General features: G+C 36.7%; 1 protein-coding gene and 1 long non-coding RNA gene across 2 annotated transcripts; one reads left to right on the forward strand and one right to left on the reverse strand.

Moving 5' to 3' along the window:
- LOC129757829 (zinc transporter ZIP3-like) lies at positions 1-27,438 on the forward strand. The gene is given in 6 exon segments (XM_055755152.1): positions 1-286; positions 11,433-12,111; positions 12,548-12,554; positions 20,668-20,690; positions 26,690-26,775; positions 26,778-27,438. Coding segments are annotated over 5 exon segments (1,128 nt in total). The 5' UTR covers positions 1-286; positions 11,433-11,602; the 3' UTR covers positions 27,281-27,438.
- On the reverse strand, positions 4,191-4,966 carry LOC129757830 (uncharacterized). Its single transcript, XR_008739820.1, has 3 exons — positions 4,758-4,966; positions 4,370-4,612; positions 4,191-4,276 (listed from the first exon to the last, which is right to left on the reverse strand). It is a non-coding gene; the product is annotated as an uncharacterized LOC129757830 (long non-coding RNA).
- Positions 27,439-27,970: the final 532 nt, after the last annotated feature.

Raw genomic sequence — 27,970 nt, forward strand, 5'->3', positions numbered from 1 at the left:
AATTTTCTACCTTCCCTCTGCTTCGCTCGATTCTCAGTCAGTCACAGTCGTCAAGTGAGTCAGAGAGCCATCGCATCACTTTCTTGCGAAAAACAGTGGTGATGAAACGACAATAATCACAAAAAGTCTAACCTCCCATTTGGCTCCATTTGGTGTGACGTACCCAAAAGTGCTACTGTTTTCGGTGTTAAGTAACCATGTAAACCTCGAAAGGTTGAGTGCACAGTTTGGATTATTGTCATCTAGAACTGGAATCGACTCATTTCTCGCAGTGAACACGGAAAAGGTTAGTATAGAATCGTATCATAAAAGCTGTGCGAGTGTTTTGGAAATCCCCATGTTTATCATTCCAACGATTGGTTCAAAGCCAAGATGAGCAAAATAAGAAATGCAAATTTCTTTAGAATATTACTTTTACCAAAAGCCAAAACCGGTTTAACCCGCATAAATTCGCGATCCAGTTCGAACGGGCGCAACGATGTGTATATCCAGGAATCCCCGCCTGGCCTGGTCATTATTTTGATAATAAACCCGAAGCAGGCAAGCGAAGCGAGCAAGTATATCGTATCGCAAGTCGTCATCTTTGTCGTCGTTTCCAAAACTGTGCTCTGTTCTGACAAATGTGACCCAGGCGGCGGCAACGCTATTCAAACCGTATGGAGCACATCTCTCAGATTTCCCCTTTTTTTCCCCTCGTTTTGACAGATTTAAGCTTTTTTCCTCAGATTTGAGCTTTCGTCTCCTATGCTCTCAAGGCAAAAAAAGCTTAAATCTGAGGAAAAAAAGCTTAAAACCGAGATTCACGACCACTTATTTAAAAGATGTTGGTCGCACGATACATAGACAAATCGTGTAACGTTGCAGCCATCTGATGTGACCATGATGATCGTAAAAGAAAACACAAAGCATATGGAAGCAGATGGCTGCAACGTTACACGATTTGTCTATGTATCGTGCGACCAACATCTTTTAAATAAGTGGTCGTGAATCTCGGTTTTAAGCTTTTTTTCCTCAGATTTAAGCTTTTTTTGCCTTGAGAGCATAGGAGACGAAAGCTCAAATCTGAGGAAAAAAGCTTAAATCTGTCAAAACGAGGGGAAAAAAAGGGGAAATCTGAGAGATGTGCTCCATACGGTTTGAATAGCGTTGCCGCCGCCTGTATGGAAGAGACTGAGGTTGTATGAGTGTAGAGAAAATTCAAAACAACACCCCTCGAGTTCACTCATGGATAAATCCCCTGTGTTCTGTTTGGGTGTTGCTGAGGAAACACATTCAACAGTGGGTTTCGAGTGAACCCCAATGAACCACACCGGTCGATGGGATTTTAAGGTGGTTCACAATGCTTGTCATACAGGATATTTGCTACTGCTAATATTATTACACCACCTCTAACTTTTACTTCGGAAGTTCGCTCTTTTTCAACGTCATAATCAGCCATTGGAATATTGAAATCCAAATTCTCTCCAATTCATGAGCAGTATTATTTTGGAATGACCGATGTTGTAATGAAAAAGATTAATACATTTATTGAAGAGATTTTTATGAATTCGAGTAGATTTCCTCCTGCACAATCCGACAGAAGCACAGTAAGCGGAAAGGGGCGCACTTGATATTTTTTTCACCGAATTCTCAACATGTGGAGTCCTTTAATCAGTTCGGTTTTTTTTATAATGAGCGGTTCGACTGTGATTATGAAGGGTATTATTCGATTCAGGGTTGGTCGGCTCTTCTCAAACAACAAAGAGCCGGGAGAAACCAACACTGTTTTCAGTTCGGCTTCCGAGTGTAATCCTCTTTCGCTGATCGTGCTCCACTTGTTACCCGAGTTTACACGAGCTGTAAGTGACTCGGACGGCAAGTATGAGAGCATTTGCATCCGAGTGGGAGAAAGAGAATTCTAAACAAAGAGCGCCCTGTGTTTCAGTCATACACCTCAGAGTAAAGAAGGAAAAAAATATTTAGACTCCCACCACACAACGTAGAAAAAATATAAACAATTTCTACTCCGCTACCATGTCTGAATTTTTTTTTGCAAAAGGTAGCGTTCGAAGAAGAGGTGACAGGTGGTTTCATCATAGGACACCGCGAAGAAAAAAAACCAGGATTTTTCAAGACCCCAGTAGATTGGTGGAAATGAAATGCAGCTCTTCTTAGATTGCATAAATTAAGGCGAAATAGCAGTGCAATATACGCCTTAATTTATGCAGTAGAAGAGATATGAAGTTAGGTGGCTTTTAGTTTATACCGAAAAACACCGTTCAAATATCATTTGAACCGAAGATTACAATTGGTTTAAGAGGTTAAACTGTTTTTATTGCAAAATCAATTGCAATTAAGATCAGGACGGCTTCTAGAAAATCAGGACACCGCTGGGAGCTTTGATTCGGAAAGTAGCATCTTTTCTCGTGAACGTACCAAGAATAAACTGAGTTAGCTCTCGAATTCTCCTCAGCACATTGCGCAACAGATATTTCCGGAGAAGGGAATTCTCTTCATCAGCGGATATGAATGCTCTCGCTCACTCTTATGTGTTGACAATCTCACTCTTTATTTCAGTGCGATTTATCTCTCCCCGCACCGATTGGGGGAGCAGACCAAAAAAATTGCACACTCTCTTTCACTGGACAAGCCGATCTGAGGAGTTTTGCCACCCATGATTCGATTAAAAACAACCGAAACGATTTGAACTTTGCAATACCGAGTATTCGGTAATATATTTCGCCATTATTTTGTAAAATTTTACTGAATGTTCAGTAATTTTTTTTTTATTTACAAATGGTTTTATTAAGGCATTTTACTTATAAAGTTTTTATGTTCCTGGAGCATTTAATTTTTTTGATAATAATCTAAGCTTTTAACGACCATTTTATATTTTATCTATTCACCTACATAAATTTGATTTCATTGGTTTTAAAGTTGTTTAGTGTGTGATACAATTGTTGGATTATATATAAAAATTTAGTGTACTTACAAAAACGGTGTTTTCTTGTATTAATTGGGGTTTTCAAAATAGTGAAACTGTCATTTTGAGTAAAGAACATCGGCTTTGTGTTGTGGAAATTGACTGAAATATGTGAGGTTAGCTAATTCGTACTTAAACGAACGATTAATTTCACTGTTTTTGATTGGAGATTCTAACAGGTATTTTGAAAATGAACTGTACTGGCCGTTTCGAAAATGGTTTTGACTGCATCTGTGTTATAGAGTTGTTTTTGACATTTCTTACGCACACTTGCTTGAAATGTCAAAACATGAAATTAAACATTAATCCTTGCTTTTATTTAGTTTACCTAAACCAGTTGTAAACTCAACAGCGAAATAAGTAATAAACATTTAGACTTCCGAAAATTATAAATACACATACTTTCTTACATAAAAGAAAAATAGTTTTTTTTTACATTTTATTCTCAAACATACTGCAAAAAGTATTTTCTTTCAATTTAAAATTCATTTAGCATTAGTTTTTGTAGGGTAGCCGAGTTCTCTTACTTTTTTATTATAACACTGCTCATCAGCTTCTGCAGAGGGCTTTCTCCGACCATTTTTATCACTTTAGACCAATCTTACTTGAATTTTACAACATTGTCCTCTGGTTTAATGTATTTCCTCAGATTTGCCTTCGTCAAAGCCCAAAAGGTTTCGATTGGACGAATCTCTGAACAGTTTGATGGGTTAATGTCTTTCGAAAAACACGTGACCTTGTCGACTTCATACCAATTTATTGCATCCTTAGAATAAAGGCACGAAGCAAGATCAGGCCAAAAGATTGTAGGATTGTTATGCTGTTTGAATAAGAGTAGCAACCTTTTTTGTAAACATTCTGGCACCTAAATATTGCCAATCATTATATCTGTGGTTTTGAATGGACGAGACAGTTTACCGCATTCACACACACAAAATTTCCGAGGCCGAAAATTAGAAAAAATTTTGCCCAAATTTGACCAGCTAAAATCTTAGCAATCAATTTAGCAATTTATTTTAACTAAAATTTTAGCAAAATAACAAAATGTGTCCTGACTGAATGTTTACTAATTTTCAAGCAAACAAAAACCTTTGTTTGCTAAAATTTTAGCAAAATTTATTTTTCTAACGTTTGCTCGAATTTGAGTGAAATCCAAAATTAAATTATTTTTAATGAAGGGTTTTCATTTTCAAAAAATTAAAAAGTGAGATTTGATTTTTTTTTATCTTCTTTTTTATTATCGTTCGCATCACTCTGCGGGTTTCCAAAAGTGTATTCCATCATCGCGTTCTATTACATCTTCACCACTGAAATCTGAAAAAAACAGAAATAATTAAGTTTAGTGCATTTCATATTTAGAAGAATAGAAATAAAACTATAATAGCTAGACAGTCTATTTTTTGTTACCTGATAGTAAAAACACTGACCACCAAACAGGTCAACAACACACACAACCCGGCGGAACCACTACTGCTGCTTCCGGGTTCGGTTTTGCGCTTCACCATTTCTCCTCCTTTCTCGGTATCGCGTACCGGTATGTGCAGCGTTAGGATTCCGCTATTTTTCCACTAGTTACCGAACCGGTAACCGTTCCGCTTGAGGAAGAATGCCTACTTCAGCAGCATTCCCTCCCACGAGATGCTGTTGATCCTGGAAAAGTTCGGAAACCTGATTAGTCGATGCCGATTTGAGGATCTGCATGAATTGAATAAGGTATCGGAAGCTTTCTAAATTTTCTCTATTTTTCCTTTTAATTGCATCTACCAGTATTGTATGTACTACCAGTACTACTTACCTAATCCAAATTCTAACCAAACGACGAAAAACTGAGGAGCAGAACAAAAATGTTTTACCCGCGCGCGGTGCAAAATGAAAACAAGAATAATCTAACAGGTTCCCGCCTGTGTCGCCTTTCTAAAATTTGAGCACTTAAAGAACGCGGTTTGGGCACAGGCTAAAAGTTTGAGTCCATGCTACTATAAATGCTAAAATTAGTAGTAAATTGGTTAATTTTACCCAAATTGAGCAAAAGTCACGACAATTTGGGAAAGTGCTAACTCGACAGTAAAAAAAATTTTTTGCTAATGGAAAGTAACAGCTCATTTTTGCTAAGTGGAGCCTCGAAAGTTTTGTGTGTAGTACACACATAACTTTCGGGGCTCCACTTAGCAAAATTTCGCTGTTACTTCCCGTTAGCAAAAATATTTTTTTACTGTTGAGTTAGCAAAAAGCTAAATTTACTTGATTTTAGTAATAAAAAAAGTCATTTTACTTGATTTTAGTAAAACGAAGGTTTTTCAGCCGCTTTGTTCACAGACACCAGCCGCCGCGCCAGTAGGGAGAAAAATAAAAAGCTGTCGCGATTAAGTGCGGTTCCGGATGTTCGTTGCTGATGGTTCTTGTGGTGGCAAACTCCACAACGAAATGGTAGCTGAATCGACACCGGATGCTTACAGGGTAAGGTCTGATCTTAAAGTGTTCAGATTCTATAATTTCTCAATTTCTAATTTTTGTGTTTGTTTTTTTTTTTTCTACCAGGATAAAACCGCAACATGAAGCGCGCCACAGGCCGGTAATGAAGAAGGACCACAACTGGAAATTCAACAAGCTGCATCCGGCAAACACCCCGGTGCTTTCTTTGACGAAGGTGGCATGGCATTTCGCTCGCCAGTAGGTGCGTTCCCAGAATAGGAAAAATGTGAAAAAAATATAAAAAATGTGAAAAATAAATTATAAGTGAATGAAATTTGTGTATTTTATTCAATATTCAAACATTCCCCTGATTCTCCAGAGAAAAAATAAAGAAACATGAAATTACGGATCCGGGCAATCTTTTTCTCCGGTTTTTGCTAGAAATTTGAGTAAAAACTGCGGCGGCTAACTTTTGTACTCGTTTGCTAAAATTTTAGTTAAAAAATATTGCTAAATTGATTGCTAAGTTTCTAGCTGGTCAAATTTGAGCAAAATTTTGCTAATTTCCGGCCTCGAAAATTTTGTGTGTAATCTTTAATTTTCTTGCTCATTGTAAGTATGGTCAGCAGTGCCTGGTTTCCTACCGCGCCTCGGGGAATCTGCGAAAGTACAATATTCTCCATACTTTTCCAACGCGGGTTGAACTGCTCCGACACTCACACCTTCTTCCTTAGCTAGTTTTATTATTGAAAGACCGCTCAGAGTGCTTCATTTGTGCACAATCCGTTTTCTTCGCTAGGGAGTAAGGCTACGCATTTTCAGTACACCTACATTTTACAACGGAAACTCGTTAAAGCGTGGAATTCTTCAAAGTGTAAGCGGACTCTTTATCCGCGTGAAGCTGATGATATTGCATTTCACCACAATGACCGTTAAGCAATTCACTCCGCTCCAAAAATTTGTTCAAAATTTGATGTAACTCCAAATCTTCCGATAAATTTTGAGGTCATCAGCATACAGCATTCTGAAGCCCGACGGAAGGGCGTTGTATTAGATACAGAACAAGAGATGTCCAATATTGCTACCTTGAGGTACTCCGGAGCTATTCTGGAACACAAAAGATTCAACATTTCCCAGTCGCACAGTGAGAAAACGATTCGTGAGAAATGATTCGAACCAATTCACAAGTACGTCTCCAAGCCTAAGTTTTTGTAATTTCGGTGGTCAAATGCAGTCTTGAGGTCAGTATATACTTTGTCGACCTTACCTCCTTTGTCCATGGTACGGTTGCAAAATGAAGCAAACTCTAGAATATTTGTGTTTGTCGAACGTTCAGGGAAAAAGCCGTGTTGATCGCAAGAAATGTACGACTTGGCAGCGGTGAAAAGTCTCTGGGACTTAGAAATTTCCTATACCTTTAAACAGGAACACAGAGAAGTGATTCCTCTGTAATTCAGTATGTCGTGCTCGTTGCATCTCTTGTAAATTGGAAACATATACGACCTTTTGCGTGCACTTGGAAATTTATCAGTGCGAATAGACAGGTTGAAGATTGTCAAGAGAGGCTTCCACAGGGTATTGGCAGTTTTTCAGAACGTTGGCCGGAATTCCATCGGGACCTACAGAAATTGACGATTTGAGCTTTGGTATAGCATCTTTAATTTCGTCCTCCGAGAAGTAAATTGTTTTTAAATTGAACATACTGCTGAAACCGTCCTTCAGGTCTTCAACGATGGCAGGTGACGTGGCGTGCGATTTACTGACACGCTGGCAAAATGTTCGGCAAAAAGGTTACAAGTCTGTTTTAAGTTGGGCGATTTATGCTCGCCCAGAAACATCTCCGTTGGAAACCCAGTTTCTTTTCGCTTTTCATTGACGAAGGACCAAAAACGTTTCGGGTTGTGCTTAAACGCATTTTGCATACGCTCGACGTGCTAAGCATACAAGAGACGATTGTAGCGCTTGTAGTTGCTGCTAGCAATATTGAATCTACGTTTATTGACCATATTTTTAGCACGTGAAAAGCATCTCGTTGCGTCTGCTCTTCTTTATTTCAGCAAACGTCTTTATAGTGTATTTATGTATAATTATTGCAACAGTCTAGAATTATTTTTATTCGAAAGGAATCTATTATCAATATAAGGAGTAAGCCATGACTTTTGGGCAACGCACGCGTTTTGGTTTTCGTCCATATATTTTTTTTTAAATTAAATTAAAATAAATCTAGAAATCTTAGAACTAAACAGTGGAAAATGATAGATTAAGTGACTGGCGGTAGTTCTGGGAGTGGTTTGTGCTTTGTTTCGGAATGCTGAATCCTGGTTGGGGGAGTTTGGAAGGAATTTTAAAGTCATCTGGACTAGAGGAAGAGGGCGAGTCGAAAATTTTCAAGACTTATTTGGTGAGATCCAAACTTTTCCATTATATTAAACGTTGTTATTGTATTATTTTCCTAATACACAATGTCATTTGATTAGTGTAGCTATTTTTAAATTATGCTGTAGGTATATAAGTAATCCATTTGAAGCGTTTGGTAGGGAACTCCACGCTTTATTCCTCCCCTTGCTCCAGAATCTTTTGCGATATTCACCACATGGTTGGCCTGGCCGTAGTTATCTCAGCAATGCATGTTTTATGTAACAGAGATAAAGTTGAAAAGAAAAAAGAAGGACACAGGTCTTTCATTTTCCAAGATGTTTACACGTTTTGGCTATGTTAGTGAAAGAAGAAGAAGAAGGAATCTATTATCAATATACGAAGTTGAAAAACTAGATAACCATTATGTCGTAAGAGGTTATCTCCTACATAAAATCATGTACTTTATCCAACATTAATACTTATTGGCCAGTTACCTATATTACAGAGCTTTTGTCTCCATCAAATCAAGTTTGACTTATTTCTGACTATTTAGCTGCTGCGACAATTGACAGCTGACAAAATACGAAACATAATATAATTCAAAAACAGATTACAATAAAATCTTCGAATTTTCGGTCTTCAAGACCAAAATTTAGACAAGGTTTAAAAAATCATCGCTAACTTGATTGAAGTAAGTGGCTATAAAGTGGATCGGAAGTGTTCTAAGACAATTTTTAAAAAGATATTTAATAACGTTTTACAGCTAATAATGCTTTCACAGTCCTTTGACGAGCTTTAACCTTCCGTTAACCATCAAGAGTTTAAAATGTTTTAATGTTAGGCTTAAAAACCTTGAATTCGTTTTGCGTTCGCCACCATATCGCTGCGATATCAAAACTTTTGTTATGACGTGATCTTTATTGAGTTTTGAAACATTTTGATTGCCCAATCAATGTTTGACGGCCTGGTGTCAGTGTTTTTTCCTGATTTTTTTTTGCACATACACGCAATGATGAATAATTTTGTGCATATTTATCAATTGCGTGCGTGTCATCCGTTTAATTGTAATTTATGTTTTTGAATTGAAGTGAATGTACATTTACCAATCAATTTTAAATTAAGAAATCACCCCTTGTTGTAGGATAAACGTTTCATGTGTGTCTGTTGATTGCGTGTGCAATATGGTTGATTTGGATTCGTAGTTTGAAATTACCCTTTCTTTAGTTTTAAAAGGGTTATTTTTAATCGAAGATGGGCTAGTTTTCTCCTTTAATATACGTAAACGTCATAATTCTGGAAAGAATTTGTTTTCTCTGGCCAATAGCTTCCTTCAAAATATATGTATTTATTCCACTCTATTCTTCAAAACTCGATAAGTGTTGTTATTTTACTTGATTAGGGGAGATGGGGGCATAATGGCCACCTTAAGGAAAACAGTTGTTTAACCATAGAAAATAGCTATAATATGGAGGTTACATTACGTGAAAAACTAGATGAAAACGTTAAAAATGTATTTTAAAAAATTTTGCCAAAAGCTTAAAACCAGCCACTGTGGAGGCATAATGAGAACCCCCCCTGAGGCAGTATGAGCACCATTAATCAGAGCAAGATGTGCGTTTTTGCCGAGGAATCTAGCAGCGAATTCAATTCGATGAAGTCAGGTGAGTCGTAGATTCATCAAACAAAGCAATAACAAAATAATCTAGGTCTGTTTGTAGAATACAAACAATTCACGCACGCTCATACATTAAGTGCTTTGTTCGGAGGATGATGCTACTAGCCGTATAATGTAACAATAAAAAAAATCGACCATGAATTGTGAATGGAAAAAAATCACTTCGAACAGAAATCTAACTCTAGTCTTTTGATTACCTCTCCGACACCTTACCAATAGGGGGCCGTTCAGATACCACGTGGACAGAAAAATGAGATTTTTGACCCCCTCCTCCCCCTCCGTGGACAAGCGTGGACATTTGGCAAACCCCTACCCCCCTCCCCGGATGTCCACGTGGACAGATTTGAAATATTTTTTTTGAATACCCATAATTTGACAGTTAGAAAACACCACTTTTTGCCTTTTTGTTATAGAAATAGCTGATTTTGAAAAAAAAACCGTATAAAAATTTTCTGATATAAAATATTTTAAAAATTTTAAATTTCTAAATTATTATATTTATTCACGCAGTAAACAGTATTGTTACATTCTTGTTTATATTAGACTGAGAAACCAACAAACAACGAAAAGTATAAATCCAGTCATATTTATCCAAGGGATTGAAATCAAGAGAGAATTCTTTGCATTTGCAAAATTCCACAACTACAACAATTAGCACATTTTCACTCTCTCTGAGCTGGTTTCTCTCATTTCAACTCAAACCTTCTTATGTTCTCTAACAAATTACCACAAATTTAATCATTGGCTGCACAATTTGTGTGGTCATTGACAAATTTTCTCCCTTCATTTCAGTTCCCCGTATTTATCACTTGCTTTCAGGTAGCTACTAATTGTTTAAACTTAAACTGGTAAGCTTTGTCATTTTTAGATTTTGATTTAAACGTCTTTATATTTATTCACCTTTAGAAAATATTTTGAAAGAAAGTATGTCCACGTGGACATGACCCAAACCCCTACCCCCTCTCCGTGGACAAGCGTGGACATTTTCATACCCCCCTCCCCCCCCTAAGTTGTCCACGTGGTATGTGAACGGCCCCTAGGCTAAATTGTCGGATGAAAACTAGTCAAGGTGTGGCGCTATAAATCAATTTTAATTCGCTGCTAGATTCTACGGCAGAAAATGCTCATTATGCCTCGATAATATGGTGCTCTATATGCCCCTAGTCATCAAATTTAAGTAAAAACGTGTTTTAAAATTGATAAAAGTGAAAAATCAAAAATTTTATGATGGTAAAAATTGAGAAACAATGTGTACATCATGTTGCAGTGCGTACATTATAGATCAAGGTTATTTTAAGATCATAAGAGCTTATTTCGTGGTGCTCAAAAATTATAATATTTTCGTAACTTGAGAACCAAGCTAGTTTTTTTTAAATATCTCTGTAAAGATGATAAGGAGATTCCTTTTTTTGTGAAAAATTAATACTATAGGAAGTACGAAACAAATCCTCATGGAAATTTATTTAAGAAAATACGCACTTTCGTAGAAAAGCGTAGTTCTCATTATGCCTCGGGTGCTCGTTATGCCCTCATCTCCCCTATCGTGGTTCTGTGTTTTACTATTCAGCTGGTGATATCGTTCATTTACAAAGCCGTAAATTTTTTATATGCAAAAACAAAGATTCAAGCATGAACATTATTAGCAAAAAGTAACAAATACAATCGCTTCTTGGAGCTAGGAGGTATTGATTTTATTACTTTTTTTTTTCGTTCCGATGGAATTCAACTGATAAGTAGATGAAATCATCGATCACAACAGAAACAAAACCAGAGGTTATCAGCTTTGCGAAAACGGAGGGTTATTCGCATCAAACCCGCGCGATGGAAGGAAAGTTACAAATGATCACCGAACTTACTGTTACATTTGGTGCAAATTAGATCTCTCACCGTTTAGCATCCCTCAACCAATCGAGGGCGTTTATCGTGGCATTGGCCTACAATTATCACCCGGTGTGGCGTTGCTCCTCCACAATTACCCTCAATCTAACCATATCTGTTCTAATCTTTTCTAACTTTTTTTTTTAGATTTTGCCAACGACTAGCTACTAGCAGCTCTCAATGATAAACAAATGATAACGGAAAGTGTAACTCGTGTTGTAGTCCTCGACGTCGTCGTCTAGAAGCGACTTTTTACTCCCATTAATAGGATTTTAGTTTCGCACATCGGACCGGCATTAACGGAAACAGAATCCGGAATGGATCTAACTAGCAGCGTAACGGAGAGCTTTCAGCATGGGCTAGTAAAAAACATCACATCGGCACATCACCTGGTGGATTCGGAAGGTGGCATGAGCAAAGTCGAAGCGAAACTGTTGGCAATATTTGCACTCGGAATCGGAAGCTTCGTGTCCGGAATTTTGCCACTGTTTTGTGCCCAACGGAACCGCGATCGATTTCCGGCCCTCATCTCGTTTCTGCTCTGCTTTGGAGCAGGTGTTCTGTTGGCTACGGCCCTGGTGCATATGCTGCCGGAGGTTCGCGATGGGTTAAAGCAGTACGCGGAGATTGTATTTTGCCTGGGATTTTTCCTGATTTATACCGTTGACGAAATCAGCCACCTGCTGGGGGTGGGTCATTCACACAGTCATGGGCCGAGCGAGCGAGTTGTAAGCAACTCCCGGAGAGCTAGCCGGGATTCGACCGGTGGAGATACGGATGGCCGCGGCTATGGAACCAGCGAAGAAACGAAACTCCTGAACAAAGCGTGAGTACATTTTCAAAGCTTAATTTTGCCTATTGAAATAGGTACTTTTCGTTGTCCATAGATATCTATCTATATCTTAATTTTATATCAATTTTATAATATTTATATAATCGGAAAATCTTACATGAAGAACATAACATTCACATTTTCTTATTTGCTTAATACACAGCATGTGGTTTTAAGGTTTCTTTTCAAAAATGCCCTCACTTATCTTCAACGCCTGAAGATTTTTGTATATGCATAACATAACATACTTTCAACTTCTATAACTTTTTAATCTGATTATATTGTTTGTTTAAATTTTTATGAAATGATTTTAATTTAATGAAATTTTATGCTTATAATATGTGGGACTGAAGGTATTGCAGTTCTACTAAAAATTTTCTTTTTTGGACTTTTTCAATTCAAATCGTTATATCTCAGCTACTGCGTTAAGCCTCTTTGTCGATTTTTTTAGAGTTATTTTTGAAAATTAAAACCAACATGCGTCAAATTGACGAGAAATGCTATAAGTAGATCAAAAGTCACACGGAAATTAATTTATATACAGATTATTGAATAGAAAACTGTAATTTTTCTCATGCATCGTCAAAAATTCTAGAGAAATGATTAGGATCTATAAAGACGACTTACACGCTGTTTTTTAAATTAACGCGTTATTTTCGCAGTTTTTGGCCATCAACGCAGTATCAGTGAGAAAATGTTCTAAGTTTTGAGATTAATCATAAATAACTTGTGGCATTGAACCTCTAGATTAAAGCTATTGAATCTAGAGGTTCTATGGAATTTGAATTTGGAAAATCCAAATGTGTTTAGTTAAAAAAAATCCTTCGTTTCAAATAAAAAGGAGTTTGTTTCGACAAAAGATTTTTATGAATCAAAATCAGGTTGTTTTCCAAAGATCTAGTTTTCTCTACGTGTTATTGTTTCAGTTTTATCTATTTTTATCTTATTCTTACCATTTTTATCTTATTCTTACCATTTTTATCTTATTCTTATCATTTTTATCTAATTCTTACCATTTTTATCTAATTCTTACCATTTTTATCTTGTTTTGTCTTATTGGACATTGGTTGATTGTGTTTGATCTTTGTATATTTTGTTGAACCTCGTTCAATTTATTTAGTTTGGCTTTGTTTTATTTTCTTCAAAAATTTCCTTATTTATCTGTTTTTGGCTCGTTTATTAAATTTTGTTTAATTTTATCTAGATTTAACTTCTTCGATGATATTAGGTTTCATGCGATTTTTTAGTCTTTAAAACCATTTTTAAGTTAAGCAGAAGTCGATATTTTGGCTTTGAAGATAGTGCAAACAGCGAAATTCGACTTCTACTCGTCTTCTACTCGCAATAGGACTCGTATTTTAGGGTTGCATGCGAATTTCAGTTATTTGCGACATTTTGAGGATAAACGATTTTGCATGGAGAATTTTTCCAATGACCAACATAGGTTTAAGCCCAAGCGTTAAACTTGTACGAACTTAATGAAATTTACAGCCTTTGTTCAAGACAGTTTTACAGCGGGTATCCAAACTGACGCAATTTATACAGATTTGTCCGCCACCTTTGACAAGGTCAATCATGAAATTGCTATCGCAAAACTCGAACGTCATGGGATCTGCGGTTGCCTATTGAACTGGTTCCGTAACTACCTGATCGGAAGAAAACTGACTGTTCGAACTGAGGTTTCGTATTCCAGACAATTCCCTGCTACTTCCGGGGTTCCACAAGGGAGCCATCTAGGACCGATTGTGTTCCTCATTTTACTGACGCTCTTCTATTGCTTGACGGACTAAAACTCGCCTACGCTGATAATCTAAAATTGTTCAACGCAATCAAAGGCCCCGAAAACACTGCTTCACTTCAAAGACAATTCGACCTTTTCGTTACCTGGTTCAACAACCTGGCGTTGAAGCGCAGTAAATGTTCCATTATAACTATTTCGCGCAAATGGCATCCCATTTCCGCCGATTATTCCCTTTCGGGCCACTTAATTGCTCGTGTGAACCACATGAAGGATTGACATATACAAACTATAGAGAGAATGAGGATACTTGATCCCCGGGGATACTTGATTCCTTATCGCTATATCTCGAAACAGGAATGTCTCACAAATATCAAATGTTCTAGAAAAATGTGCCAAATAGAACAAAACGACAATGAAGTTATCTCATCTCAACTTTGTTTTCGAATTTTTGAACATTGTTTTTTTTTTTTTAAACGAACACACACACATATAGGATCTCAGTGAAACTTCATGTTTCTTTGAAGAGATCTAAATTCTACTTAAGACTAAAACGTACATCTTTCAAGGATATAATGGCTAGCATCTTATTAATGCTAACACCACCAACCCACAGAAAGAGTACTATGTATGCCGTGAACGAGACTCGATCTCATGACCTCTGGTTTAGAAGACTTGAACGCTATCCTCTAGGCCACGGCGGCGGTTTGAAAAATTTAACAAAATGTGATCTGACGATCTTTTTTATCACTTTGAAATGTTTCTCAAATAAAAAAATTAGCTTAGCTTAGCTTAGCTTGATTGACTTCTCACATCCACCCTAAATCATTGAATCTGAAATGCTTACTCAACTAATCAAATAAATTCCTTGAGTGAAATCATCATTTAAACCAATGCATTTCAAATCCCATGATCGCAGGCGTGGCTCAGCAGAACGAATTCCGCATCGCCAATGGTTGCTACTCCGTGATTGACCGAGGCCATCAATTTTGTCCAGAGGTCAAAAGAATGGTGTCTGGGATTGACAGCACATTCACAATGAACAAAACTGATGCTCTCTCTTTAAACATCAATAACGGCGCCGGCCACGTCCTAGTAGTCAATGGATAGAGAGGAAAATAAGAGAGAGGGATGATAGAAAATAAATTCATGCTTTAGGACCGAGGTTACCTCTGCATCCCAGCAAACAAAATTTTATTGGGAGTAGGGGATTGAAGGATTTGATCATGGAGACACTTTGACTGTGTTGTGATCTTATAATTCAAATATTTTTCTGCAAATGTATCCATTTTCACGACAAATCATCCGAACCAGAGATACAGAGATTTTTGATTTTCCTAAAATAATATCCATAAGTTTGAAAAACAAAGTTCATTAGATAAAAAGGGCCCATCACATTCATGTTTTGTTCAATCTGCTACATCGATAAAGCAAATTCATTTCTGAGTTTCACTTTGTTTCTCACATAAAACAAACATGATAAAAAATGTCAGTTTTGTCCGTAAGATGTAAGATGGATTTATTGCAAATAAGTTTTGGATATTTTTTCACACATTTATGCTTCCGACATGATTATATGATTCTCAAAACGAAATTGATCGTAAACATAAAAATCACAGCTTCCATTTTCTATCTTTACCCACCTAAAGTAAACCGTTTTTTCATAACCTCAATATTCTGGAAATTCTCGATTACATCTTGGGCCTTAAGCTAGCTATTTGTGTCTTTAATGTGTCTCTCATTTTGCCAGTGCATTGAATTTATTTGCGGAAGAATCATTTCAAGATATAATAAACCACTTCCTAGTGCAATGCGTTGTAAAATTGGTTTTCTTCTCATTAATGCTTATCTTATCCTCATAATGAATCATAACATTTCTCTGTAACAAAAATGCGTTGGGTATATTTGTATAACTAGAAATCTGTAACACAACGTTTTGGTACAGATTTAAGAACATTATGATGAGTTAAACTTATGAAACAGAAAACATCATATTATTTGTCCGGGTCAAAGGTATCTGCTAACAGTGAAAAATGAATTCTCGTTTTACTTTCTAATCCACATTAAAAACTTAGCCAAACTTTGGGCCACTCAGTCCCGGCAACAATAAAAGGTCTCAAATTTTATCATAAGCAACACAATCTACACAAGCTTTTTATATGGATTGAATAAAACCCACTATAGTACAAATTACACATAAAAAAATGTAAACGCTGACTCTAACTGCCCGGAGAACGGCAAAGTAATAGAAAGATAGTAAAAAATGTTTTCCAAGATACTTATCTTCGTTTTGGTGCAATTCGGATATTTTTCCAAGATCGTTAATCAGCGAGTCCCCTTTTTCAAACTAACTGTTTTCCGCAGGTTCCATAATCCCCTTATTCTCGTACCTTTAGAAATTTTTCGTAGCGTTTGCAGCAGCTTGATGAAAACACGTCACTTTTCAACAACTGATTGCTTCGATCTCTCCTGTATCTGTTTCTCAAATAAAAAAATTATGTTAAAAATGTTTATTCCAAGATGTCAATCATTAGAGTATGATATGGAGTTCATAATACCATATTTTCAAAGCAAAAGTAAATTCTCAATTTTTTTCAAGAAAATTTTTCCAAAATGTATGTTATGGGTAGAATTGGTCCCTAGAGTCCAAAAAGACATATTTTTCTTCTGAATGGATTATGATCATTGGTTATCATGAAATTACTTATATTGGTTCAATAAGTTATGTTTCGCATTCACAGGAAAAGTTGCCAAAAACTTCGGTTGGCGCTACGCAACAACTCTCCGTTTTATGAAATTACAGTCGGTCGGAATTGCAACATCTTCTCTTTCGAGATAGTTATACACTGCCTGACTTATAATTCCAATAGAAGTAAGGTCCCCCATTTTGTTGCCTCAGATTAAAAACTCCTTTAAAATGGAAAACCAGCCCCTCAAAATGTTGAGGGTGCCCTGGCCGAACCCTGCGGACTGTGTGGGGAAGATGGGAAGGAATGTTAGTTAACGTTTACTTTACAGAGATCTCTATGCCCCATCCATAAACGTGAGAAGGGTTTGGAGCGTTGTTAGTAAAGTTGGGGAAGGAGCCTAGGAGATGCTTGGCCAGCATTGCGGGTGATGATTTCGTCCTACACCTCCTATGCTCCTAAAGTTTCCTACTGAAACTCCTAGCACTGACTATGAGGCTTGTGGACAAGAAGTTATTGAACTACAAATTACTTGGACATCATAGTAAGAATTATACACAAATGTTAGTTAAAATATAAATTTACAACGTCAAATTCAAGGGGACATAAATGTCAACCGAAACAATTTAACTCAATCACAACAAAAATATTTCGAAATCCTAGCATTTATTAGTGCGATCCAACAAATTTTCAAATCGAACATGATCTGATAGTGCAATTAAATATTTTGTAGATTTGTAGTTCGTTATGTTCAAATATTATTCTCTACTGTTACAAAAGTTGTTGTTTGAGTCATTTTAATCTAACAAGAATTGGCCTAGATTGCTATTTTGAAAATTTGTTGTACAATTTCCAACTTGCCTCGTTACTATTACTGCTACACAACTACCAATGGTAATTATTAATGACAAAAAGTGACCACAAACAAACATGACATTATTAGAAGAAAACAGCTCGTGCATGTGCTTTTATAGCAAATATTTAAGCACAATTGGTGAATCATCCCTGAAGGAAACTAGGCTTTAAACTCCAAAAATTACAAAGAAAATGCAAAAGTTGAAGCAATTCAATTCGTTCTAAAACGTCGAATAGACATGTGGCTCTAAATGTTATGTGCAAAAATTGTGACCAATCCCAGTTCCCCCCTCCCAATGTGATAGTCGCATTTGAAGAATGACTAACGCGTATGGGAAGTACTGGATAAGTCGCCTCTTACGACGTAGACTAGTGTCACAGTGGTAGTATTCTCTAAGCCGCTACCACACAGTAGATTTGTTAAATAGCTAATGTTTATCCAGTAATTATCTGTTAAAAGGGACTCAATATACTATATTTATCCAAAAACCAGAAAATTGCGCCTTAAAGTATGCAATGAATATATGGTAGTAGACAAACTTCTAGAATTCTCTTTGTCTGATACTCACAAACTGTGAAATGAGAACTACCTAATATTGCGAAAAAAAAAGTCAACGGACCTTTTATTTTCGGATTTTACTAGATTTTGGCCTCGGGTATAGGGCACCCTGAACTAAGGATCAAGTCTGCTTAAGTGAAAGATCAAGTCTCCTGTAACTTAAAAAATATCACAATTTTTTTAGTCTCACGAAAATGCTTCTAGTTCATCTACGAATTCATGTACCCCTCTAACTTTTGGAGCATATAAATTTGAAGTTACATGCTGTCAGTAGAGGCAAAAGAAGGCGAGTTCCTAAATTTTCCCAAAAAGATATGATGAAAATAAGAAAGGGGGATCAAGTATCCGCATTCTCCCCTATAGTTGATAAAGCTTCTCGATGTTTGGGTTTTATTTTCCGCGTGACTTCAGAGACGTATACAGCTTGAAAAGCCTATACTGCAGCCTCGTTCGCTCCATCTCGGAATATGCATCGGCAGTTTGAAGCCCCTTCTATCAGAATGGCTCTGATAGGATCGAATCATTATAACGACGTTTTTTGAGGTATGTTGAACTTTTCTGACCCGTTCCACCTTCGTAGCTACGAGAACCGATGCGATCTCATTAGCCTAGACACGTTACAAGTCCGTCGAGCAGTCACACGGGCCTGATTTGTCTTCAATATCTTGACATCGAAAATTGACTATCCTTCGCTTTTGGAATAAATAAATAATCATTAGTGTCCAACCGCAAGGACTGCGAAAACGGAATTTACAGCTCTACACTCTACTTCGTCAAAACAACTACGGGGCAAATAGTGCATTGATCGGTGTGGTCATTTGATATTTTGTTTAGTATCCAATTGATCATTGGGGTCAACGTGTGATCCGTTGATTTGTTACCAAATCAACAAATAAACGAGAGCCGCCATCTTCGATTTCAATATGGCGTCAAAAATCTTTGTTAAATCGTCTTTGTATTGATCTCCTTAACATTTTGTCATATCCCCTGCGATCTTGTTTCCACGGTCGTGTAATAAGCAATGTCTTTTTTGTGCGGTATTCCAGACTTAAATCGGTTTCTCTTTGCGCGGTACAAGTCCTCCGTTGAAAAAAAACTTTGTTGTAGGGTAAGTGTACCTAAGACAACGGCTTAAGGAAGCTTTTTTCATTAATTCAATAGAATTGCCTTGCATTTTGATTTGAAACTAATATTTATTCATTAAACTTTATTTCGAATACTGTTTTATGAAACTATGTAGGAAATCAATCCATTACGTACTTCTTAGTCAATTTATGATTTATTTTTCTCATTCAAGTTCCTCCATTGTCGTACCAGGTTCCTAATTCCGTCGTACAAGGAGACCGGAATTGTCTCAAATTATTCCACCCTCTTCTGAAATACATTTAAAATATTGCGGTTGCGGTTCATGCAATTAGCATCAGCTTACATCGAACGGATCAACCGCGCAGGATAACAGCAGAAGTTCTCTCGAGTAACCAGTCGCAATAAGCTATGAAACTAGGATAGCTTTATTCTAAACAGGTCTACCATTGTTTGGCTAATGCATCTGCAGGCAGCAAAGTATTATAAATACCTTCTATTCAATTCTGCCGAAATTGTCTCGAACTATTCCTCCCTCATGAGTGATAGATTTGAAATTTTGCGGTTGCGGTTCATACAAATGCGATTATTTACTTCGCACGGATCAACCGCGTAGGATAACTGCAAAGTTCGAATGAGATCTGAGTCGCAATAAAATAGACTTGCCAAGAAATCCCAAGGTAGCGTTTTTGTATCTAGGTACCATTGCTTGGCTAAGGCAATTGCAGGCAGCACAATATTAGACCTCGCAAATTGAATCCACCCTGCAAATGTATTTTGTACCAACACACTCTCCAACGGACTGGGCTGCCATGATCGAGGAATTGTCCGTAAAATAAGATTTTATAACATTCAAACAGACATTTTTCATGAATTACATGGCACAAATTTACAAAGTAATTGCATATATTTAAAGAACATCAAACACTTTTAATAGTACTATATGTTTTTCTAAGCAATGAGACTGAATAGTAAGACATTTAAGGAGAGGCAGAATCACACTTGCGTTTTGTCAACATGTGTATTCTTATGCATGTGGGAACCCTGGCGAAGGATATCGACACCAGGGGTGCCAGGTGGATTTGAAAAAAATCAGGACACCGCGATGAAAAAAATCTGGATTTTTCAGGACGCCACTAAATTGATGAAAATAACATGCAGCTCCGCTTAAATTGCATAACTAAAGGCGAAATACAGATGCTGAAGACGCCTTAAATTATGCAACCAAAGCGAGAAGAACCTTGGCTGGCCTGAAATCAATATCGACAAACGATATTGAAATCAGTGTTCCGAATATCACTCAATTCTCATGAGAGACACTGAAACGTTTTCAACAGCGAAAGCTAAACCTAAATTGTCGGTTGGTTTATCTCCCAGTGGGGCAAAGATTGTGTTCGACAGCGCTGCTCCGAGAATCAAAGAAATAAAATTTGAAAGAGAGACGTTTCTTCTCCAGTTGGAATTCTCAACTGAGTGAGGAGCTACCTGATTTTCAGTTTCTTTTTTCAGTCAATAACTTTTCTTGCTCAATCACTCACTCACTCACTCGTTTACTGATCGATGATCGAATGCTGTCTGCCTGATACATCTTGCTTTGTTGTTGCTGTTGTTGGGGAGGATTAAAATAGTCATTCAAACACGCAGACAGTACGTATGAACATATGTTTCTGCCGCTTTGCCAGAAAGTACGCAGGCAGTATGAACCGATGCAAGGCCGCATTGATTGAGTTTGAGTGAGTGAGTGAGTGGATTTTCGAATTGGATCTAGTATCGGTCAGTGTCTCAATCACTTCTGATACACCAGGTAGTGAGCTTGAGAGATCGACTTAGATGCGAGTCCGCTCTCGCTTTTGAATCTTTTTTACATTGACTTCGCATTGTCGCTCTGCCGATTATCTAGGGAACAACAGGCAGCAGCAATCGGCTTTGAATGTTTCCAACTAGAAACCTATCATGAGCGTTTCTTCCGAGTGATTTTCGGAAGACTGATTGAAATATCATTTGAACCAAATATTATCTTTGGTTAAGCTGGTTATACTATTTTAATAAAGATTTGTTTGATATTCTTACTATTTAACAATAAATTTAGTTATAGTGTAAATATTTATCAAAAATCAGTACAAATCAGGACATTTTAATGGTCATTTTTAAAAAATCAGGACACTTAAAGCTTTTTTGAAAAATCAGGACGGCCTCTCGAAAATCAGGACAAATCCTGAAAAATCAGGACACCTGACACCCCTGATCGACACAAAGAAACGCCACGTTGATGCGTGTAATGCGCATTAGACTGATTCAGCTCATCTATTCAAGTTTTTTTTTGCGAGCGATAAAAGTTTTTGCAAAAATGTTTTTTTTTTCGGAAATTGACGCTTCGTTATTCTAACATTTCGTTGTTTGGGTTCAAATTTTTGGGAAATGACGTAGAGTAATCCAACTGAAATTAAACTTTTCGACTTTTTTCATTCAAATTGTAATATGTCAAAAACGTGGCAAATGTAATTTTTTGGATTTGAGATATGTTCAGAAGAATGATTCATCTACTAATAATGATTGCAAGTTAGGTGTTTTTAAAGGATTCATATAAGCAGGCTTTTTGTTTTGAAGATATGTTTTGAGCATATTTTAAAATAAATAAAAAGTATTGTGGTTGCTGTAACAATCAGTAATTGTTATAAAATAGCAACATGAACGTCTAAAAAGTAAAAATTCATTTCCGATCGTATCAATGAAAGCTTCCCTGATACTAAATATTTATGGAATTTGTGACATAGTAATCATTGTACTATTCGGTTTGCCAGTTGAAGCGTAAAGTTTTTCGAACATTTATTTGTATCGAGTATCAAATTAATACCTTATTTCTTAGGAAGAAGCCGAAGATCATACCATTTAGGAATTTCATTAGCAAATTATTAGAGATTTGTGAAACAGGTTCAAATAAACAGATCCATGCACTTGTCAAAGGTGTTTCCAGATCGTATCCTTTTACCTGCAATCCCAAACCAAATTATTTGCTAGGATGCAGAGGTGACCTCGGTCCTAAAGCGCAAATTTATGTCTTTCATCCCTTTCTCTATTTTTCCTAACTATCAATTGACTACTAGGACGTGGCCGGCGCCGTTATTGATGTTCAAAGAGAGAGCATCAGTTTTGTGCATTGAGAATGAGTTTCTAATCCTAAGAACTATTCTTTTGGCCTTTGTACAAAATTGATGGCCTCGGTCAATCACGGAGTAGCAACCATTGGCGATGTGGAACTTGTTCTACTGAGCCACGCCTGCGGTCGTGGAATTTGAAATGCATTTATTTAAAAATACTGTCAAGTATATTCAAATGTTTTCTTCCAAAATACAAAATAATAAGTTTAGAATAACTAACAAAACTGTTAAAAGATAGTTCACACTTCAAAAACTGTTGATAAAGCATTTGAGTTCCATGATTAGGGTGGATGTGAGTAGTCAATCAAGCTAAGCTAAGCTAAGCTAAATTGTAATATGTCAAAAACGACAAAACATCTTTTGTTGAAAATTCACTGAGAATTTATAAAAATGCAGCAAACATGAGTCAAGTATTAAAATTTATATGGTAGAAATCAGAATATAAGCGGGTTTGATTTTGTTGAATTTTGAACGACTATATGTACAAAAAATCATATCTACCGATTTTTTATCCAAACTTGTATTGAGATCCAAACCAGAGACTCATGAACTCTTATTTTAAAGTTTAAATGATTCATTCATCCAAATTCTCTTGTCATTTTGATCTTCAACGGGAATTTTTTTCATCGTTTTTCCATGCATCGTAAAGATTCAATAAAAATCGAGGTTTTCGGTCCAGGAATTGAAATTTTTTCATCGAGTTGATCCCCATTTAGAGAATTTCTGAAAACTGGAGAAGTTTTAGTTTTAGTTTTCAAGGATCTCTCAGTGACCATTCTGTAGAGCAAAGCGTTTGGTCGTATGTGCGATATTGCAGTTTGAATGCAAGAAGCTTAAAAAGTCTAATTTTCAAATAATTGATGTATCTCAAGTTTCAAACACTTGAGAAAGGTTTAGTGTCATCAGATAAAAGAACCAAAAATAATCAAATATAAAAATATGAAATAATTTTGAAGAAACAATTTCATTGGAGTTGAACGTTAGAAATGTGTAAAGTTGGAGATATTCTTGCGTGCACTCAAACGTTTATTAAATTATGCACGATACTGTTAGTAAATAATTTGTAAAACACCAACCACTAAGCTAAAAAATCCATCAATTCTTTGTTCATTTGAAACCATGCATTATAAGCAATGCTGAATACATTCAAGTAATTTATCAATATAAATAGACTTTTTGCACTTATCTCCCAGCGCATCAAGTTCCTAGCTTAAAAATAAACAAAATTACTGTATTGTGTTGTCATTTCTTGGAAATCCATTATTATGTTCATTCTCTATGAGTCCGACTGTGTTCAGCAAAAAATAGTAAAAATGAACCGGTCTAATTCCAATTCTTGCAAAACGGTTTCCTATTCCTGTCGCAAAATTACGACGAATTATGGGGCCCGAGCGATTCGATTTCAATCGAATATTGACAAATTTGTATAGATCAGCTTAGTTTGAAATCATTTTTTTAATTTTATTTCAACACTTTTCTGTCGAATTTTATGATTTTGATCGTTATATGCATTGACAAGAAGCGATAAAATAAAGAAACACGTTGGGGGGATCACTAAGTTCGTTTTACAATATGGCGGAGTGCATCAATAATTCAATTCACTTCGCGATTTCAATATCAAATAAATTAAGAAATAGTTTTAAAAGTGACAAATTTGTGATAGAAAATAAATTCACAAGCTTAAGTTTATCATGTGAAGTAGCAAATTAAAGTGGAAAGTGATTTTTCGGCTCTAAAACATGCATTCTTGAATTGCGACGAATCAGAGGGATACGACGGAGGAGGGTACACCTACCCTATATATTAGCCTTCAGTCAATCAAATCTTCACATTTTACATATATATTCTAGTCTTGCTTCGTGTGGCCATCATGCCCTTATTTTCCCTACCTATGAGTTCAAATAAATATCGGAACAAAATTAATTGATTCCATTCTTCATCATTTTTCAAATAAACTAAAGGTGTCCACGATGAAATTGCCACACATAAAATTGATTCGCAAAATTCGAGTTTTCATCCGATTGTCATCAAATTTTCAGGAAATGAAAAATAGCTATTAAACTTCATTTTCCCATTTAACTCGTATTCTATTTACAGTCCATACAAAAATGCCCTCACCTTGGTCTTAACCCCGGCCATAAGATTCTGCACAATCTGTGAATCAACCGTTTTTTGCATGTAAACCCATACTTTCTCCAGTTCCTCGACTTTCTTCACTACCTTAGGCCGTTTAAGAAGGTGCTGCTTCATAATCGCTCAGTACTTCTCGATGGGGCGGAGCTCCGGAGTGTTGGGAGGGTTGAACATTTTCGGCATGAAATTGACCTTATTGTTCGCATACCACTTCAGCTATTCCTTGGAATAGTTGCATAAGGCCAAATCCGGCGATGGAACGATGCGAGAGATCCTTGTTCTCGTGATGATGCACTAGATTTTATCACGCACGAGCTGTTCTTTCGACTCTATTTCCGCGAGTTTTTATCACAGGACGTTTTTATATGCTGTTTAAGAAATTTCTTCAAATTTACCGATTTGGGTCGGTTTTTTTGCCAATTAATCTGCTGAACAACAATGCTTTAGTTTTTTCTAGATTGAAAGGCAAATTGTTTTAAAAAGATAATTCCCCAATTGTTGGCATATTATGGTTGAATCTTATGGTACTACAGATTCAAAAGGCTTAAATCGCGAAAGAAATCATCTCTAAAATAGGTCTGAGAACTTCCTTGAAGGTACGATTTTATCAATTCAATTATGGACCCAGAGTCCAGACAATGAAAAATTGTTGCTTCTCATGAGATACCATTTCGAAGGCTTTTGCTAGGCCTTTAAGTAAAATAATAGTTCATGAACAGATTGAGAGCTTTTGCCAGATACGTCATTTGTAAACGATGTTTTATAATCAAGTGTTACTGCGGTATGTATTGCAGTTTCTCTATAGAGAACTGAACACAATCTATCTCTACACACAAAAAAAAAGCATAGTAAAATTACTAAATCCGTGGTTTAAATGAACAACACGCAACCATATTTTTGAGTCAATAATGTTTTGTTCTTGATATTACCATGCACATAGTAATTTTACTTTGTGTTAATTTTGGCTGCGCATAGTAATTTCGACTGCATTCGTAGTAAAACTATTAATGATAGAATGAGTTATTTTTCTTCGAGCATTGTAAAAGTGCAATTTTCCATTATTGAAATAACACATTAAAAGGAGTATCGTATCATGGTCTACTTTACAAAATTACCATGCGGCATGATATAAAGGCTTGTAAATAAAATCCATTTGTTACCAATTAAAATTTTTATTTTTTAACTCATTTTATGATTTTACGACCTTCCACGGTCGGGAAACTGGGGTTGCATCGAAGCTTACAGCTTTTCTGATTACACTTAGAGCCTGAAATGAAAATTAGAAAACAGGGAAACAATTAATTATAGGAACTAGAAAAACTGTTCAGTTTGCGTATCCCAAAGGCAGTAGAAAAATTAGTTAAAAAAAACAAAATTTCACTCACCTCAAAGACTGCATGCATTTTCCGGACCGGCAGATGTGGTGAAACTGCGTCCCGCTTAAAGTGCGCCAGTTCACCGGTTACCATCCTTCGTCCTATTATTGTCCTCCGACGTTGGCCAATTGCTGAAATAATCACTGGATACACCATCGAGGGAGGTTCCCACGGTTGGGGAACTCGAGAACAGCATTCGCTGAACTAAAATAAATAAAAAAAAAAAACTGTCAAACTTTTTTGCCTACACAAGATTTGAAAAAATGTGAAACAAAAAGAACACAATCTCACTAACCTGAAAACAGCATTTCCAACCAGACCGATATGTTGTTCGGCTCGGGGTGCGTCGGATTGAAGGCTCATTGAGGCTTTTTCGTCAACAGCAACAGTTTCTTGTTGGTTTGCCTCCTCCGCCGGGGCATTAGTCATCAGCCGACTGGTCACATCAGTGTTGTGAGGCCTGCCCCAGGTGCACATCACAATCGACCGAAACACTTATTCACGCCGGAGATTCCAAATTGACGTACCCGCGGGGCAACATTATTTTTTCCTGGTACCGAAACTGCAACCGACTGGACGATGTGTCAAAAATATCATGCGCATAGTAATTACAAGCACACGAATCGTGCAAAATCTAAATATCATGCGCATGGTAATTTAGACACGAAGAAATTACTATGAGCTGTCAAAGTTCGCATAGTAAAAATACTATGTCGTAGTATTATCGCCCAGATTTTTGGTAGAAAATACTAAATCATGGTTGAAAATACTAAATGATGGATATAGTAAAATTATCGTGAACTTGTGTTTGAAAAACCCATGCAATTTTTTTCCGTGTAGCAACGATCTACACAGAACCTAAAAAATCCTCAGATTTATAAGAATAATTGATCGATTTATGTTTTTTTCTTTTTAGCAGTCTTCTTAGCATAGAATTTTATGAAACGAATTAACGAAAACCTATTTCCTTTGCAGAGATGAAGCATTCAAGCCCCGCAACGGCCTTCAGAAAGCGATGGTGCAGGCCACTCCCACACCCTGGGCATGAGTTGTTCCGATGATAGCATCCCCACGTTATGGTTGCCGGAACCGGGGAACAAGCAACCGGCGTATTCAGTCTACTCCTAGCCCTGGTAGTGCACTCACTGCTGGAAGGTCTAGCCATCGGTGTCCAAAGTACGGCACCAGGTGTACTGCTATTGCTGGGAGCAGTCAGTGCCCACAAATACGTGGTGGCATTCTGTCTGGGAGTCGAAATCTGCACCAACGGAAGCCGAAACCGGTGCTCCCACATCATACAGATACTGATCTTCTCGGTTGGATCGGTAGCCGGTATCGCAGTTGGTATGGTGATGGACAACCTGAGCGATACCTTCAACACGCTGGTGATACCGATCCTTCAGGGCGTGGCCGGTGGCACCCTGCTTTACGTAACGGTCAGTGAAGTTCTTCCTCGGGAGCGTGGAAAGCGGAACGATGCACGATTGCGACAGATTGGCCTTCTGCAGTTGATAGCGGTGATATTAGGATTTACGGTAATGTCCACGTTGAGTCTGGTGATAAGTGAACAGTAGTGGCGAGGGAGGATGCATTGTTGGAACAATTTTAAAAATTTTATTATCAAAAACAACGATGGAATGTGTAGTTTATAGTATTTGAATGCAACACTTGAACAAAAGACGCAACAGTGTGCCGACTCATTTAAACAATACTTACTTATTAAAAAAAAATGCATGGATACATGCGAAAGAATTGTAAATAAGTGGTTTCTTTATCTTCTGATGACAAAAAGCCAAAAAATCTAATGTAGGTTCAGAATTAACAGACCTAGTAATATTTTGCTGTAGCCCACACAAAAAAACTCCCTAATAAGACCTTGAGTGTCAATATGACACTTCCCGCTAAAAATAGCTGTATATCTTTTGTTTTTCAACCGATTTGTGCTAAATTTCTTGTTTTGAAAACCTCGTAATGTAATTGAATCATGTTTTTCAGACAATATTCAGCTACAATTATTCATTTTCTCAGTTATCCTAATAAGTCTAAGAAAAAAATCCGAAAAAACATGCTTCGGAAAAAAATAATAGACCAGCTATCAATTGCTGAAAAAAAATTCACTTAGTGCACAAGACAGCTGGAGTGAGAAGCTATTTGATTGTCAGAAGGATATACTTTTTTCGAATTTTTTAAGATCAGGACCACACAAAATGTAGAAAAGTGGTGTAAAAGCGTACTTTTAAATCAAAGCACGGTCAAAATTGTTT

Source organism: Uranotaenia lowii, chromosome 3 (assembly GCF_029784155.1).
Source record: "Uranotaenia lowii strain MFRU-FL chromosome 3, ASM2978415v1, whole genome shotgun sequence".
Taxonomy (NCBI): domain Eukaryota; kingdom Metazoa; phylum Arthropoda; class Insecta; order Diptera; family Culicidae; genus Uranotaenia; species Uranotaenia lowii.